The sequence below is a fragment of the Salminus brasiliensis genome, chromosome 7 (genome assembly GCF_030463535.1).
Source record: "Salminus brasiliensis chromosome 7, fSalBra1.hap2, whole genome shotgun sequence".
Taxonomy (NCBI): Eukaryota; Metazoa; Chordata; class Actinopteri; order Characiformes; family Bryconidae; genus Salminus; species Salminus brasiliensis.
The window spans coordinates 29,286,428-29,300,653 of NC_132884.1; the positions used below are offsets into that span (position 1 = coordinate 29,286,428).

Consider the following 14,226-nt stretch of genomic DNA (forward strand, 5'->3'; position numbering starts at 1 on the left):
AAGAATGGCAGGAAGATTGTCCCTGGCATGCACTAAAGAAAGACTGTTATGGAACACTAACAGTTTCTGAGATAAAAGGATATAAAGAATGGATACTTTAAGCAGTATTTGAGCATGAATGACTTTTTAGAAAACAATAAAAACTCAAACCAATCTTAATCATGTTCCTAAGGTTTTAGTTTAGAATGCTTCAGTCAATATTTTATTTACACTTGTTCTGGTGAGGAGATCCAACAATACCTTAACAATCCTTAGAAATTTACCACATGCAGTGTTGTAAAATACACTATATGGACAAAAGTACTGGGGCATCCACACATTACACCTACAGGAGCTTTCATGACATCCCATTCTAATTCCATAGGCATTAAAATGGAGTTTGTCCTCCCTTTGCAACAGGTTTCTTCACTTACTGAGTCAGCAGAGTGTTATCGACTTGTTGCAACAGTGGCATCCTATTCCAGTACCTCACTGAAATTCATTGAGCTCTTTAGAACCACCCATTCATTCATGTTTGTAAAGGCAGAGTGCATGACTAAGTGCTTGATTTTATACACCTGTGGCAATGGGACTGGAAGGGGACACCTGAGTTCAATGATTGAGATGTGTGTCCCAATACGTTTGTCCGTATAGTGTATTTCTAAAATTGCTGCAATTACAAACCTTGCTTAAATGCTTTAATGCACATGTAACAGAGAAACAGACAAACAGAGATACTGAGAAAAGGAGGTACTCACATTTCTTCCAGAGGGTCCTGAATCACCTTTTTCACCCTTTAGCGACAACCAGTCAGAAGCGATTAGAACAATATACAAATAATGCAGAAGTAATAATGTATGATTCTGAAATTACACTTAAGAATTGTATTACCTTTCTGCCATCCTCCCCAGGAACACCATCTTCACCCTGGTTTTCGTCAAAGGAAAAAAAATAAATTAGCCAGAATTACTGTAACTTTTTAAAAAGGATTTAGGGTTACTACATTGTGGAATGGGCTTTTCCATTTGGCAAACAATTGTTAATCTAATATTATAGATGGGAATTTAAAAGACCATCTGACAAATGTATTGCAGCTGTTTTCTCATGTGTTGCCAGTATATTTTTATATATAGTCTTTTTTACTTATTGTGACATGTATTATTACTTTTGCTTAGGAGTTAATATGGGTGTATAAATGTTACTTTACAGGTATACATATTTACATATGTATACACATTCATTGGTTTTTGTTTTATGTGTTATACTGATAATGTTTGGGATATTTTTTGTTTGGGTTATTAGTTGTCTTGTATGTTACATTCAAATTTTTTTAATTTTCAGTTTATGGTTTTCTCTTAACCAGCACTGTATATTATGCTAGATTTGACTGAATTAAATGTAGAAAAGGATTAACAGAAATAAACAAAATAATATAACTCATGAGCTTCAGAATATTGAACAATAAATAGATAGGCTTCAGATAATGTGTGATACTAAGCAGCATGTTTACTGAACTGCATCTGGTGATTACCACACAGAGCAAAGGTGTCAGGTGTCAATCAAACTTTGCATTGATTACAAGTTACTTAATTACTAAATAGCCAGGTCTTTATTAAATTAAAGTCAGCTGGGATGTCAATCACGTGTATGTTCCAAACAAAACCAACAGTTCAGGGCTCACTCAGTACCTGGAATGATTAAAATTACAGCAGGGGGGAGAGCTTCTACCTACAAAAATCCCCAGCTATGAAATAACCTTTCTGTGGGCCTTCGGGACACAACACAATCTGTTGTCTCCTTGGCGGGATAACGTGTCCTCCTGTTGTCTAATATTATGCCTCTGTATGGTACTTCTGCCCTCTGGACCTGCTAAACCACTTTACAGCCACTAGTATGTGTCATTCACCTTCAAACTAGATGAAGTAGCCTCATCTAGCTGTCTATAGATTTTAATAAATAATCATCACATCCTTGTTCTGTCAGGACTCATGGCCACCAACCCCTGTATGAATTCCTAACGTCCTATCCACCATGTTCTCGTACTCTCTTAATAATAAAGGTTCCTTCAAAAGGTTCTTTGAGTGATGCCATAGAAAAACCAACTTTTGGTTTTCTAAAAACGTTTGCAATAGAGATCCGTCACATTATGTAATGTTTTTCTATCAATGGTTCTTCACACTCACACGCTTCCAAACGTGGTTCTATGGTACCGCTTAAAGAACTATTTGAAGCACCTTTATGTTTTTGTAGGAGTGTATGTAGCAGCCTAACACAGATGTTTTTAACTCTGGTCCTAGAGGGCTGAAGTCCAGCACAGGTGCAAGAATTTGCTGTGAGGATTTGATTGCATTCAGTAAGGTCAGGACGTTGGATGATCACCACCTTACGTCATCCCAAACCCTTCAACTTATCCTAAAAGTATTGGATGGAGCACCATCCATCATTCCAGATAACACAGCTCCACTGCTCCACAGCTCAATGCCGGGGGGCTTTATACCACTCTAGCCCATGCCTGGCATGGTGCCAATAGGTTCATGTCTATCTGCTTCAAAGAGTCCTATTCTATTGGCAGTTCTCCTAAACATGGACTAGATAAGCTATGTGTATCTGTGTCAGCGATGGGTGCAATGTAAAGTAACTAAATGTATTCATTAGAAGGGGTGTCCACAAACATTTGGACATACAGTGTATGATACAATTTAAGTGACTGGTTTAACTTGATGTATTGTGATGGCTCAATAAATCTAAAACTCTTAATACACTGTATTAAAATCACTGCATTTAATTAAAATGAGTCCTGCTCATTTTCAACAGCTCTTCCAGTTCATTATTAAAGGTGCTATAATTGTCCTAGACTTGCTGTTATTGTACCAATTCTGACAAACATTTTCTGCTTATGTAACCAGATCATTGGCACTTGTACGAAACGTCTGGGTTTGTAAGTGCATCCGTGGTCTACTTTCTCATCTGCTGTTATATTAAAGTAAACACAATAGCCCTTACTATTGCTGAAGCAGTTCCAGTAATGTCATCAATAAATCATTTCAGAATGGAGGGCAGACTGGGAGCAGAAGCTCATCTTACACATAATCTCTCTCACTCAGGCTACTGGAGCATTTCTACATGACTGACTAAAGCTCCTCACACATTTCTGTTGCTCACAGTTTATTAGGCTGAATTATCTCACACACATAAGTCACTATGGTGCAGAGTGCTGATTTATGATCATAACTTTGGGCTGATTTATAATCAGGAAGATGGTCTCATTATGTAATGCTTAATTGTGTCGTTAAGTGAGCCAGCCTGGGGTGTGTTCACTCAGCTGGAATCAGAGCAGCCTGATGACACTTCCGTGGTGCAGCTAGACACATTTAATGCTGGGCTCCACTTCAGAGGGGAATAAATTGTACCTGCGGGTTTACCTAGCAAATGTAGCGATCGCTTTCTGAGCAAGCCATTTAAGACTGCATGAGCTTGTGAATCAACAGAAAGAACATCACAGACCTTCAATTATTTTGGTTGTTGATGAAAACGTGTGTGTGTGTGTGTGTGTAATGGAATATTACCTAACTTTATATTTTCTATTGGGAGTCTAGAATCCTTTTTATAGTCATTATCCACATTATAGTCATTATCATGATTATATTAGTTATATTATATTATGATTTTATTAGCACATCTGAGCAGAAAACCTGCTTATGTGGTTGTACAGTGACTTTTTATCAATCATTTTTAAGTAGTTCAAACCAGAGGATGATGGGTGCCCCTTGTGTGACTTGGGTTCTCCCAAGGTTTCTTCCTGTCACTTCTGTCTTGCTCACCGGGGGTCTTAATGTTTATGTTTTCTGATGTATGCTTTGTTGATCTCCTGTCCAATTACTGGATTCCTGTAAAGCTGCGTTGTGACAACAACAGTTGTAAAAAGCAATTGATTTGATTTGACTCAAATCAGGTGAGCTCTGGGCGCCTTATTTCAGGGGATGACCAGAGGATTGCTGGTTCGGATCCCCGTCATGCTGCTCTCTGTAGGGTGGGTTTCTCCCCACATCACTCAAGTGCAATCCTGGCCAGAACTGGCATCAGGGTTGTATGTTTTGTCGCTGGTACATAAAAACCTTTTTACAATTGTCAGAGTAAATTGATATTATGTTAAAACACTGCATGTTTACAGTGCTTCCAAACATTATTACCATGCTTAATGGATTTAAAAAAAAAATAATAATAATAATAATAAATGTGGGAGAAATCTAGCTTTTCACAAAATATTAATCAATTGTTTGATACATTATTGATGACAATCCATTGATGAATTATTAATTTTTACTATATATATATTTAAAAATCACTCCAGGGGTTTAAAGTGACCTCAAAGTCATTACTATGCAATGAGCACCATTCCCTGCTGCTGGTGAAGTGAACTACCTTCATTGAAATCCTTTTGGTCTGGCCTGCATCTTTCATTTGTTTGCATATGTTATAATGGAGAAAGGAGCACAGTGCATGTGTGAGTGTTGACACTTACAACTTTTCCTGGAAGTCCAGGTTTTCCATCCTCCCCTGGTTTACCCTAAAAACAGAGAAATGATTTTTGTAAATTTTTATAGGCGGTGTGTTTCATTGTATGATTTTACTTTACATCGATGTAATGCTTATGTATATATGACTACAGTTACAGTAAGTAGCATATCCAGAGAAAAGACTTCATAAAATAGTCTAAAACTTAAGATACTACAAAATTAAGGGTCAGATCTGATACTTTAAAACAAAATTCTAATTTCTCAAATTTCACACCTGAAAGAACAACTGGTCAAGTTAAAGCTTTTCTTAAAGCCAGCAAGACTTCAGGAATCACTGTTACCTGCTACAAAGAGGCTCGTCCATTTTTGCACAAAACATATAAATGTTTGACTCAGTTTAAAGCCAAGCCTATTTATGTATATTTATGTCTGTATGATATGTCTTACTGGTGTGCCAGAATTTCCTTGAGGACCTACAGCCCCTGGAGGCCCCTGAGGCCCCCTGAGTCCTGGTAGGCCCTGAAAAAAACAGCAAAATACATATCACTATGCATGTCACAAAATACACTTTCACAGACCATTACCGATTCATACTTAGCAGTCAGCAAGAGATTTAATTTCCCTCTAGTGGAAGAAGATTAAAACCTTGCTACTAAAAAAAAAACAGCAAGGACAATTACTCACGTCTCTGCCAGGTTCTCCCGGTTTACCTGGGTCACCCTGAAAAACAGTTAGACACCATGATCACATCAGTAGTGGACACTGAATCTATAATCAGAGCTTTCTGATTTTAAGCTCCTCTTTTTCAATCACACATTTAGGTAGGCTGCCCTATTATACCCTGTTTATTATTTTTCGCTTCTTCTTCGCTTCACGTTCTCTTTACTGGCTTCCTGTAGCTGCCTGCATCAGATTCAAAACCCTGATGCTGGCCTACAAAGCCAAGACTGGACCAGCCCCTCCATACTTGACGGCAATGGTCAAAAGCTGATCTGCACCACAAGCCCTTCAAGCTTCAAGCTTGACACACCATCCCTTAAGACCCATGGAAGACAAGCATCCAGGCTGGCACCAAAGTGGTGGAATAAACTTTCCCTGGGTGTCCGAACGGCAGAGTCCCTTGCTGTCTTTAAACGCAGACTTCCGAGAGGACTTGGGCGAACAGTAAAGTATTATGGACTTGTGTTTACTAGTTTCGAAGCTTAGAGTTATCTTAGAATTTTTAGTCTGTTCAAACTAGCTGAGGTTATTCTAGAGTAAATAGCGAAGGGGAATTGCGAAGGGGACCCTTTATAACACCTTTGGTTTTTTGGGGGTGTGAATCTGGATGCACCTGGGTTATCATTACAGAGGCATCTTATTTGTAGAGTTACAAATGCAGTACACTTTCAGTGCTGTAGCCCAGCGTCAACTAAATATTCTGACCTTACAAAATACAAAAATACACCATAAAATATTAGTTCTAACTAGAAATCACATCTATATGAGAATGAGATTTGTGTTTGAGAATATGTGCTCTGACCCTTAAACCAGGAGATCCAGAAGCTCCAGGTTTTCCATCCTGACCAGAGCGTCCATCCAATCCAGCAGCTCCTCTCTCTCCCTGAGAGCATGCAAACACACACACACACACACACACACACACAACCACAAAATCAATAACCACAGATGGTTTGGATAATTAGAAAGAATAACTGTGCCAGTATGAACAGCATTATAGCTTTGACTACAGCTTTTGTGGTATGACAATTAATATTAATCCTGTGCCAGCAGAGTCGTGTTATTTCACTATAACTGGATAGTCTACGCAATTCATTGCAGAAGCCATGTTCTGACCAATGTCCTGGTTTCAAATATAGGAAGAATATAGTATTTTAAATATAATAACTGCACAATGTAAGCATCTTATCTACAAAGCAAGTGTGTTTAAAAAAATAAGCTAGGAAACTGTGCAGTTGTATAAGCTTGAATTTAACTGAACCACTGATGCACAGTGTTAGACAGATTAGACAGAACAATAACACAGCATTTTTGTAATCAATCACATGAAATATGGACAATGCTATTTTAAAGATTGTGTACCTTCTCTCCAGGGCTGCCTCTTTCTCCTGGATCACCCTACAGAGAAGCAAGAGATGCATGGGCTTTACACTGTGATAAAATCAATAGCTACTCTTTTCTTTTTCATTAAAACTGGTAACCATCTCATTTTTGCCATATATTAACACAGAGCCTCTCTGGGTAATTTCTTACTCTGGATCCTCCTGGTCCACGTTGACCCTCAGGCCCCTTAAACAAGAAAAAAACAAGGAATTAAAACAAGAAACAAATCAGTAAATATGTATTCAGAGTGAACACACTGCAGTCCTCACCCGTACTCCTGGAGGACCTGGAGGTCCAACATCACCTTGTTGACCTTTACCACCATGTTCGCCAGGATCTCCTGCATCTCCCTAATTAGTGAGGCAAAAGCAAATTATACACTGAACAACAGCTCACACAGGTTTAAGGGTCAGAACTTAATACATAATTTGTTTGTGTTTGTGTGTGGGGGTGGAGTTGCAGGGCACATGGATGCATGCATGAAAACTTGAATTTTGCACTGTGCCTTTTCTCCTCTGTCTCCTTTCAGTAGTGTCTGCCCCTCTGCCTAAAATGCAATAGCAAAATGTTAACACAGAGAGATAAGAGCAGCATAAAAAGAATCAGGTAGAGACAAAAGGGGCAAGATAATAGTATTAAAGCAAATGTGAACTTACACCATCTCCAGGGGGCCCAGGGGGACCTTGAATCCCCTACAGTAAAAACATAACAGAGCATATAATTTGCCTGTCTGTGTGTGGGTGTGTAAGAATGCGGCGCGTGAATACAGAAGTGTGCATGCATGTTTGATTTCATACCTGATCTCCCTTTGCCCCTCTTGGTCCTGCAGGTCCTGGAACACCCTGTGCAGAACACAGCACTGTTCACAAACAATCACAACACAAGCAGAACTAAAGACGACAATCATTATTCATGTTTAATGTGATTTATGCGGTTGTGCAGTTGGTGCAATTGGGCACTGTACCAGCACTTTTAATTTATGACTGTTAGAATGGCTGCATTTTTCATAATGCAGTGGTGTTTGTTGGTGAAGACAGAATGCCATGTGAGTGTGCCAAAGCATATTTGAATTGCAGCCTAGAATACTCACAAAAAAGGCAACACCTATCAGTGCAAGTATGTACAATGTGCTTTTCTATCTGCAATCACTGCTTCTACCAATAACTCCCAGGTAAATTATACAAGGGAATTCTATCTTCTATTTTTTCAAACAAAATAGACATAATTAAACAGTTAAGACGTAAAAACAAGAAAAGTTCATTTAGAGAGTTTCTGTGTGAAATTACTGTGCAATTCTTAAGAAACTTACTGAGGCAGAACTTGTCAGTGGTGGTGATGGGAACCAACCATTTGAAGTGTTTGATACCTCATAGAAAGCTATTACATGAAATTACCCTGGGTAACACTTTACTTGGATTGTAGATGCTTCATATATGCTCTCCTAACATTCAACTAAATGTATCTTAAATGCAACTGAAATCTACATGTAAATGTAAATGATGTCTATTCTACACCTGAACCCTAACCTTTCCATTTTAGAGTTAGACTTAAGGTTTAGATTTAGGGTTGATTCTAGGCTATGGTTAAGGTTAGGGTTATGTGCAGGGTTACATTCAACTCATAGTTCAGTTGCATTGAATACAAATTCAACTGAATGTTATTTTAATGTTTCTATAACTTTCTGTAAATAAAGTGTGTAAGGTATTATAAGGAAAAATGTACATTAAACCCCTTTTAAACCAATTTTGAAAATGACCTGTTTAGTTACTAATGTATGGTTTCCACATTAATCTCATATTTATAATTCTATTTTTAATTATGAATGTAATCATGATATTGAATATTATGAATATTTACTGGGTTAGGGTTAGGGTTATGGTTAGGGTTATTAAACAGTAACTGTTTAATCTGGGCCTATCAATACACTGACATTATAAAATTAGCTGAAGGCCAAAAGCAGAAAATCAGATAAATCATTGAGCATCAGAAGCATCGGCCTGTGGGATGTTTCAGTGGTAGTATGTCTCTTACATTTCGGCCGTTCTCTCCAGGATCACCTATATCTCCCTTGGTCCCAGGTTGACCTGGTTGTCCTGAAATACCCTACAATGGTAAGAATTAAAGTTAGGATGTGCCTGGCCTTAAGGATCTCTGTAAAGATTAACCAGCATCATGCTGCCAGACTAAAAGAAAGTTAAGAATATGAGAAAGTTAAGAATTACAACAATGGTTACAAACTAGTGGCTACTCACCCTCAATCCTCTTTCTCCTGCTTTCCCGGGCAATCCAGGCTCCCCCTGAAAGTGCATAAAAGAAGAGGAAAACATTTACACAAGGGCTAAAAATGCTTGAGTAATAATCTAAGTAATTTAGAGCATTTCTATTGTCTGTTTATCTAGAATTATTTACACAATGTACAAAGTGGCTACAGGGTTTAAACAATGGAGAAAAACAAAAATTGACATGGTTTTTATTGGACAGCAACGATATTCTCTGTGGTTTTCCACCCCTGTATAAATTTGATGTTCATGTGCCTATAGATGCACACATTTGCACACACACACACAAGCACACAAAACAAAGTGTAAATTGCAGGACTCACTGAAAGGCCATCTTCTCCTTTGTCGCCTTTTAACCCCTTAAAAACAACAACCGAAATTTGATTAACGTTGTGGGTTCTAATTATGCAATGTTTGTAAATACATTACTATTTTGTTGTTTGCCACAATGTTAAAGCACATTTATATGTCTTACAAATCGCAGCAGATTATGTGGCACATAATCAGTGAGGCTATGAGGAAGTGCACTGATTTATTTAAAAGTGCATGACATTCAAAGGGACACATTAATTACCTTTGTGCCTCTATGGAAAAGAACGAAGGCAGGAAGAAAACAGAGAAAAATGTATCTGTCATACTTCTATGACAGTTACTATGATAGATAGTTAGTTGCTAGTTAGATGCTATAATGCTAGGTTGCTATAATAGATTAGCTTCAGTCATCGCCATCTAAAAGTCTACCAAGCATGGTCACTGCTGAGTTATATGAATGTGGTCACATGTGTCCTATACATTATTTTAAGCATGTTGATTCAGAGGTGAAATAATAATGAATTATGAGAGGAGAAGCTGGTCTCACATCTTTCCCTCTGGGTCCAATTGGTCCTGAAGGACCAGAATTTCCTGGCTCTCCCCGCTCTCCTGCTTCACCCTGGCTTCCCTGCAATACCAAATAGTGAAAATGCAGTTTGTTAAAGATGACTATCAGCCCAACATTATTAGTGTATGTCTAAAGAGCTACATGCTGGAAGCATTAGAGGGTGCACATACCTTTGCTCCAGGTCTCCCAGGTATGCCAGAAATACCCTGTTGAAATTTAATTATACTTTTTTCACATTGCAAGTAAGTGAATTATTTAATTCAACATTTAAGGTGCACAGGTCCTTTAATGCAAAACTGTAAATTGTAAGTCAGCTATGTCTTCACATCACATGACTTCAATTACCCATTGTTCTTTTAAGAGCAATGTTTTTCATTCATTTGTTTTAAAAGCTTTCTCCTTAAAAGATACTAACCCGATCACCCTGCTCTCCTTTAAGTCCAGGCTGTCCAGGTATTCCTGCTCCAGTCAGACCCTGAAAGTAAGTGTAGGCCAATTAAATATACTAAAAATACCAGTAGAAGACTTAGAGTAGAAAACATCTTTTCAGATATGGTCTTATAGGACCACCAGTGACAGGAATCTACTGCCTGGCCTGCTCTGAGTCTTTAGAAAAATGGAAACTACAAAACTTACTCTTTCCCCTTTCTGTCCAGGCTGCCCTTTCTCACCTGCAGGACCCTCAGAACCGGGGTCTCCTTTCTGACCCTAAAACAATAAGAGAGAGAAAGACACAGTCAGAGGGGGATGGCATTACCTATAAGAATATAAACTGTGAGTTCTACATTTTGTAATTTATTTTCCTGAGGTCCAAATACAGGAGTTCCCAGACAGCAAAGTTGTGGACTACACAGCATTCTGAATGCAGATGCTCCATTTAGACTAAGAGTTACTCCTGGTCATAATATTCCTTTTGTTAGTCTGCTTGTGCTGTTTGTGTTTAGTCTGTTTCTGTAGGTACAGGTCCATGACTGGCCACCAGGGGAGCTCTCTATAAAAGATAAAATATAAAAGAGCCAAGATAAGCCTGACTGGGAGAAACGTTGACGACCTGGAAGAATGTCCTGCTCAGACCAATCTGCTCCCACTATTCACTCTATTAGCTTGTTAGCTTTGTTACATTTGCTAAACACAGATATTTAGGGAAAAATAGGGGGTGAGTGCCTTTTTGTTTTAGCTACCTTTTGAGAACCAGGGAGGTTTGTTTTAGCATAATTTGTTTATTTAGTTGTTTTATTTGTTAATTTGTTAGATGCTCATGAAGTCATATCCATCCATTGATCTACAAAACAATCATACTGGTTCATACATCTATACAGTGTCCAGTTTTTGGTCTAGCAGAGGGTCTCAGTTTCTGTTAATCCCTGTCCAACAAAATAGCCAAATATGTATGTACAAAAGTAATAAAATGATCAATTCATTATTGACCATTTCCTTTTAAATTAAACTACAATACTGTAGTTTAAATAATCTAAATAATCTATGTTCAGGCTGGCTGCCCTGCATTATGCCCTATTCAACAAACATCACTTTATAACTGTGTGTGAATGGGCAGGATTAAACTACTGTACACTCAAGAGGAAGATAGCTGTGCTGCTGTGATGATACCTGTAAATGTGCAGCTCATGATGTTGGTTGAGCCATTTGTCCATATTTTTTCCATATATTGACTGTATAAACTGAAGTATGTATTTTAACAGTGTTTACAAACCAAGCCAAAGTATTTTTTTTTTTCAGAAAAGTGAGAAAATTATCTGTTTTCTATAATATGGGTTCTGTCAGACATGTAAAATGTATTTTATTTGTATTTAAACATTTACAGCTAGTTTATTTGCATTGAAAGACGTACTGACTTTAACTGCTGTGATGATCAATGCAACAAAAAATTCTCAGTTATGCAGTATTGACAGACTTTCCCTCAGTTCTTACAGAACGTAACTAAGAATGTTTTTTGTTACAAAAGAGAACTAAATCAGCCAAATTTATCCAGTAATAAAACAAGCATGCACAAGTTCTCCCTCTTACCTGCTCTCCTTTCCTCCCAGACAAACCTGGGCCCTGGAAACCAATACAAATGCTATCAACATCACCACAGAAATAATAACACTCAAAACACCTGACTGAATGAAAAGACTAAATAAAAAGGTAGAATGAAAAAAAAAATAGGCTTTGTTTAGCTTCAGAGCTAAGAGCGCCATCCAAGTAAGGTTGTAGTTTGTATATCAATTAAAATATATAAAGTTACACCACTAATTTGCAAATTTATAAGACAATGACATGCAATAGACATCATATTCACAAGCAATGTAACTAAAATAATTGAGTCATAACTCACGCTGCCTCCTGGTTCCCCTTTAGCACCATCAGCTCCCTTTTGTCAAAGACAGTATTAAGATGAATATGCAGCCAAAAAGCTTTTAACTATCATTACTTGATGCATTGAGATGATGAACTCCCTACCTTCTCTCCTGGCTGTCCATTTAAGCCTGGTAAACCCTGAAAATATATATAGAAACATATGCCACCTGCAAAAACATGTAAATCTCTACAAAATAACATTCAACTACATAATCTACTCACCCTGGGTCCTGGAGTGCCAGGGGTCCCTGGTTTCCCTGTGTCACCCTAATACACCCAAAATAAAGACAGTATTTAAAAATTCAAAAATAAATTATTGTGCCATTTATACAGAATTTATACAGCTGCCCTTTACTGTGAGTGAACATTCAATCTTGAGTGAAAAATGGAATATGTTCTATGTTGTTTATCCTATAAAATTAAGCATTCAGTTATGTGCTTTATTACACAGTTGTATAACAATATGTTTATGAAGTACAGTCTAATTTTTCAAGAGTTATGTGAGACTCACCTTATCCCCTGCTTGGCCCGCTGGTCCTCTCTCACCCTGACAAAGACATAAAAAGTACAGGCATGAAACTCCATTAAAAGGAAAAGATTCAGTAACCCTCAGTAACCAAAACTTTAAGTTGGTGGACATCAGGCTTGCTGAGTTAATAAAGCACCATAACCTTCTACACATACAGCAGTGTATCGACACCACACTACTCAAGAAATCTCCACTGACCTTATCACCTTGTGATCCAGGCTGCCCGGCCTGCCCACGGTCACCCTAGAGAAGAGGACAGAGAAAAGGTTTATTTTTCTTGAAGATTTCTTGTTTCACAGATGGCAACTTTCAAAAAAAATTTTATTTAAAATTTTATTTTACCTTGTTTCCGATTTCACCTGGAGGACCTCTTGGACCCTAGAGCATACAGGCATAAATGCAATAATAAAAGGCTGTGATTAGCAAGCTGTATATATTTGTATGGTTATTAGTGGAACATACTTTTTCAAAGCATCTTTTAAGTGTGTATTTGTGTGCACAGGTGTGTCTGTATGTGTGTTCTAATGTCCATAAAGCGTGAGTGTGTAAGGCAGGTGGGTTTGTGCGTGAGCATGCATGTGTAAGTGGCATGCATGTGTAAGCTATCGCACCCGATCACCCGGCTCTCCTTGTCTCCCTTGAGGTCCTGGACTGCCTTCTGTGCTCACTCCCTGTAATACACAGTCAACATGTTAAATATATCAGTCAGAATTACCTCCTGCTGCTCTTTAATGTTATGCAATATATATATATATATATATATATATATATATATATATATATATATATATATAAACTTATTAAGGCATTTTCTTTTTATTTTTGCCTAAAATGTGTCCATGTCAAAGTTTCTCTTGGGATCAGTAAAGTACTTCTATTCCATTCTATGCCATATACATAACAAGCATGCAACATTCTCTACATACACAAGCACAAAATAATTTTTTGTGTAAGGAAACTAATACTAATGTATACAAATGTAACTATTCACAAACTCACAGGTTCTCCCTTGGTTCCTTTTTGTCCAGTCAGTCCTCTTATGCCTTGAGACCCTGGTGGTCCTGGGCTCCCCTACAAACAGAAGCACAATTTAAATGCATATATTAAGTATATTGTCTGTGATACATTCAGTGAATTCATCTGCTCCTAGAGAAGTTATGTTATGGTCAAACGTTTGTGGACACGTGCTTATGCAAGAAGTAAAGGATATGAACAAGTAATCTGCCCCTATCTGCTGCGGCAACTGTCTCTACTGTTTGGATGAAGGCTTTTTATTAGATAACGGGTTGAATAAAATATCAATACACTTGAGTATCGAAATATTATTTTCTGCAATACTATATTGATTCTTAAAAACACAGTATTGATTTTGAATGAACAGATTCATGGCAGCTTAGTGGACCTGTTTATCAAACCCATAACCTTGTAACCTTGTTAATAACCCAGCACTTTAACCACTGAGCCACCACTGTCCAGATGTTGGTATTAATGCTGAATTCGTAGTCCTGGATCAGAAAGACCCCTATAACTCATCCCAAAAGGGATCAAGCTCCACCACAGAATGCAGTTCCACTTCTCCAC

At 37.8% G+C, this 14,226-nt stretch overlaps 1 protein-coding gene across 1 annotated transcript in view; it reads right to left on the bottom strand.

Moving 5' to 3' along the window:
• Window positions 1-14,226, bottom strand: part of col7a1 (collagen, type VII, alpha 1) — a 66,932-nt gene that overhangs the window by 18,938 nt on the left and 33,768 nt on the right. The window contains exons 41-68 of the mRNA XM_072683339.1: window positions 13,645-13,716; window positions 13,257-13,316; window positions 12,988-13,023; window positions 12,844-12,888; window positions 12,628-12,663; window positions 12,339-12,383; window positions 12,219-12,254; window positions 12,094-12,129; window positions 11,784-11,816; window positions 10,395-10,466; window positions 10,174-10,233; window positions 9,929-9,964; window positions 9,738-9,818; window positions 9,202-9,237; window positions 8,852-8,896; window positions 8,631-8,702; window positions 7,397-7,441; window positions 7,256-7,291; window positions 7,105-7,146; window positions 6,869-6,949; window positions 6,750-6,785; window positions 6,579-6,614; window positions 6,019-6,099; window positions 5,181-5,216; window positions 4,944-5,015; window positions 4,502-4,546; window positions 871-906; window positions 738-773 (exon numbers count right to left, since the gene is read on the bottom strand). Of these exons, the coding sequence (XP_072539440.1) occupies window positions 738-773; window positions 871-906; window positions 4,502-4,546; window positions 4,944-5,015; window positions 5,181-5,216; window positions 6,019-6,099; window positions 6,579-6,614; window positions 6,750-6,785; window positions 6,869-6,949; window positions 7,105-7,146; window positions 7,256-7,291; window positions 7,397-7,441; window positions 8,631-8,702; window positions 8,852-8,896; window positions 9,202-9,237; window positions 9,738-9,818; window positions 9,929-9,964; window positions 10,174-10,233; window positions 10,395-10,466; window positions 11,784-11,816; window positions 12,094-12,129; window positions 12,219-12,254; window positions 12,339-12,383; window positions 12,628-12,663; window positions 12,844-12,888; window positions 12,988-13,023; window positions 13,257-13,316; window positions 13,645-13,716 (1,383 nt within the window). The remainder of the gene's footprint in view (window positions 1-737; window positions 774-870; window positions 907-4,501; window positions 4,547-4,943; window positions 5,016-5,180; window positions 5,217-6,018; window positions 6,100-6,578; window positions 6,615-6,749; window positions 6,786-6,868; window positions 6,950-7,104; window positions 7,147-7,255; window positions 7,292-7,396; window positions 7,442-8,630; window positions 8,703-8,851; window positions 8,897-9,201; window positions 9,238-9,737; window positions 9,819-9,928; window positions 9,965-10,173; window positions 10,234-10,394; window positions 10,467-11,783; window positions 11,817-12,093; window positions 12,130-12,218; window positions 12,255-12,338; window positions 12,384-12,627; window positions 12,664-12,843; window positions 12,889-12,987; window positions 13,024-13,256; window positions 13,317-13,644; window positions 13,717-14,226) is intronic.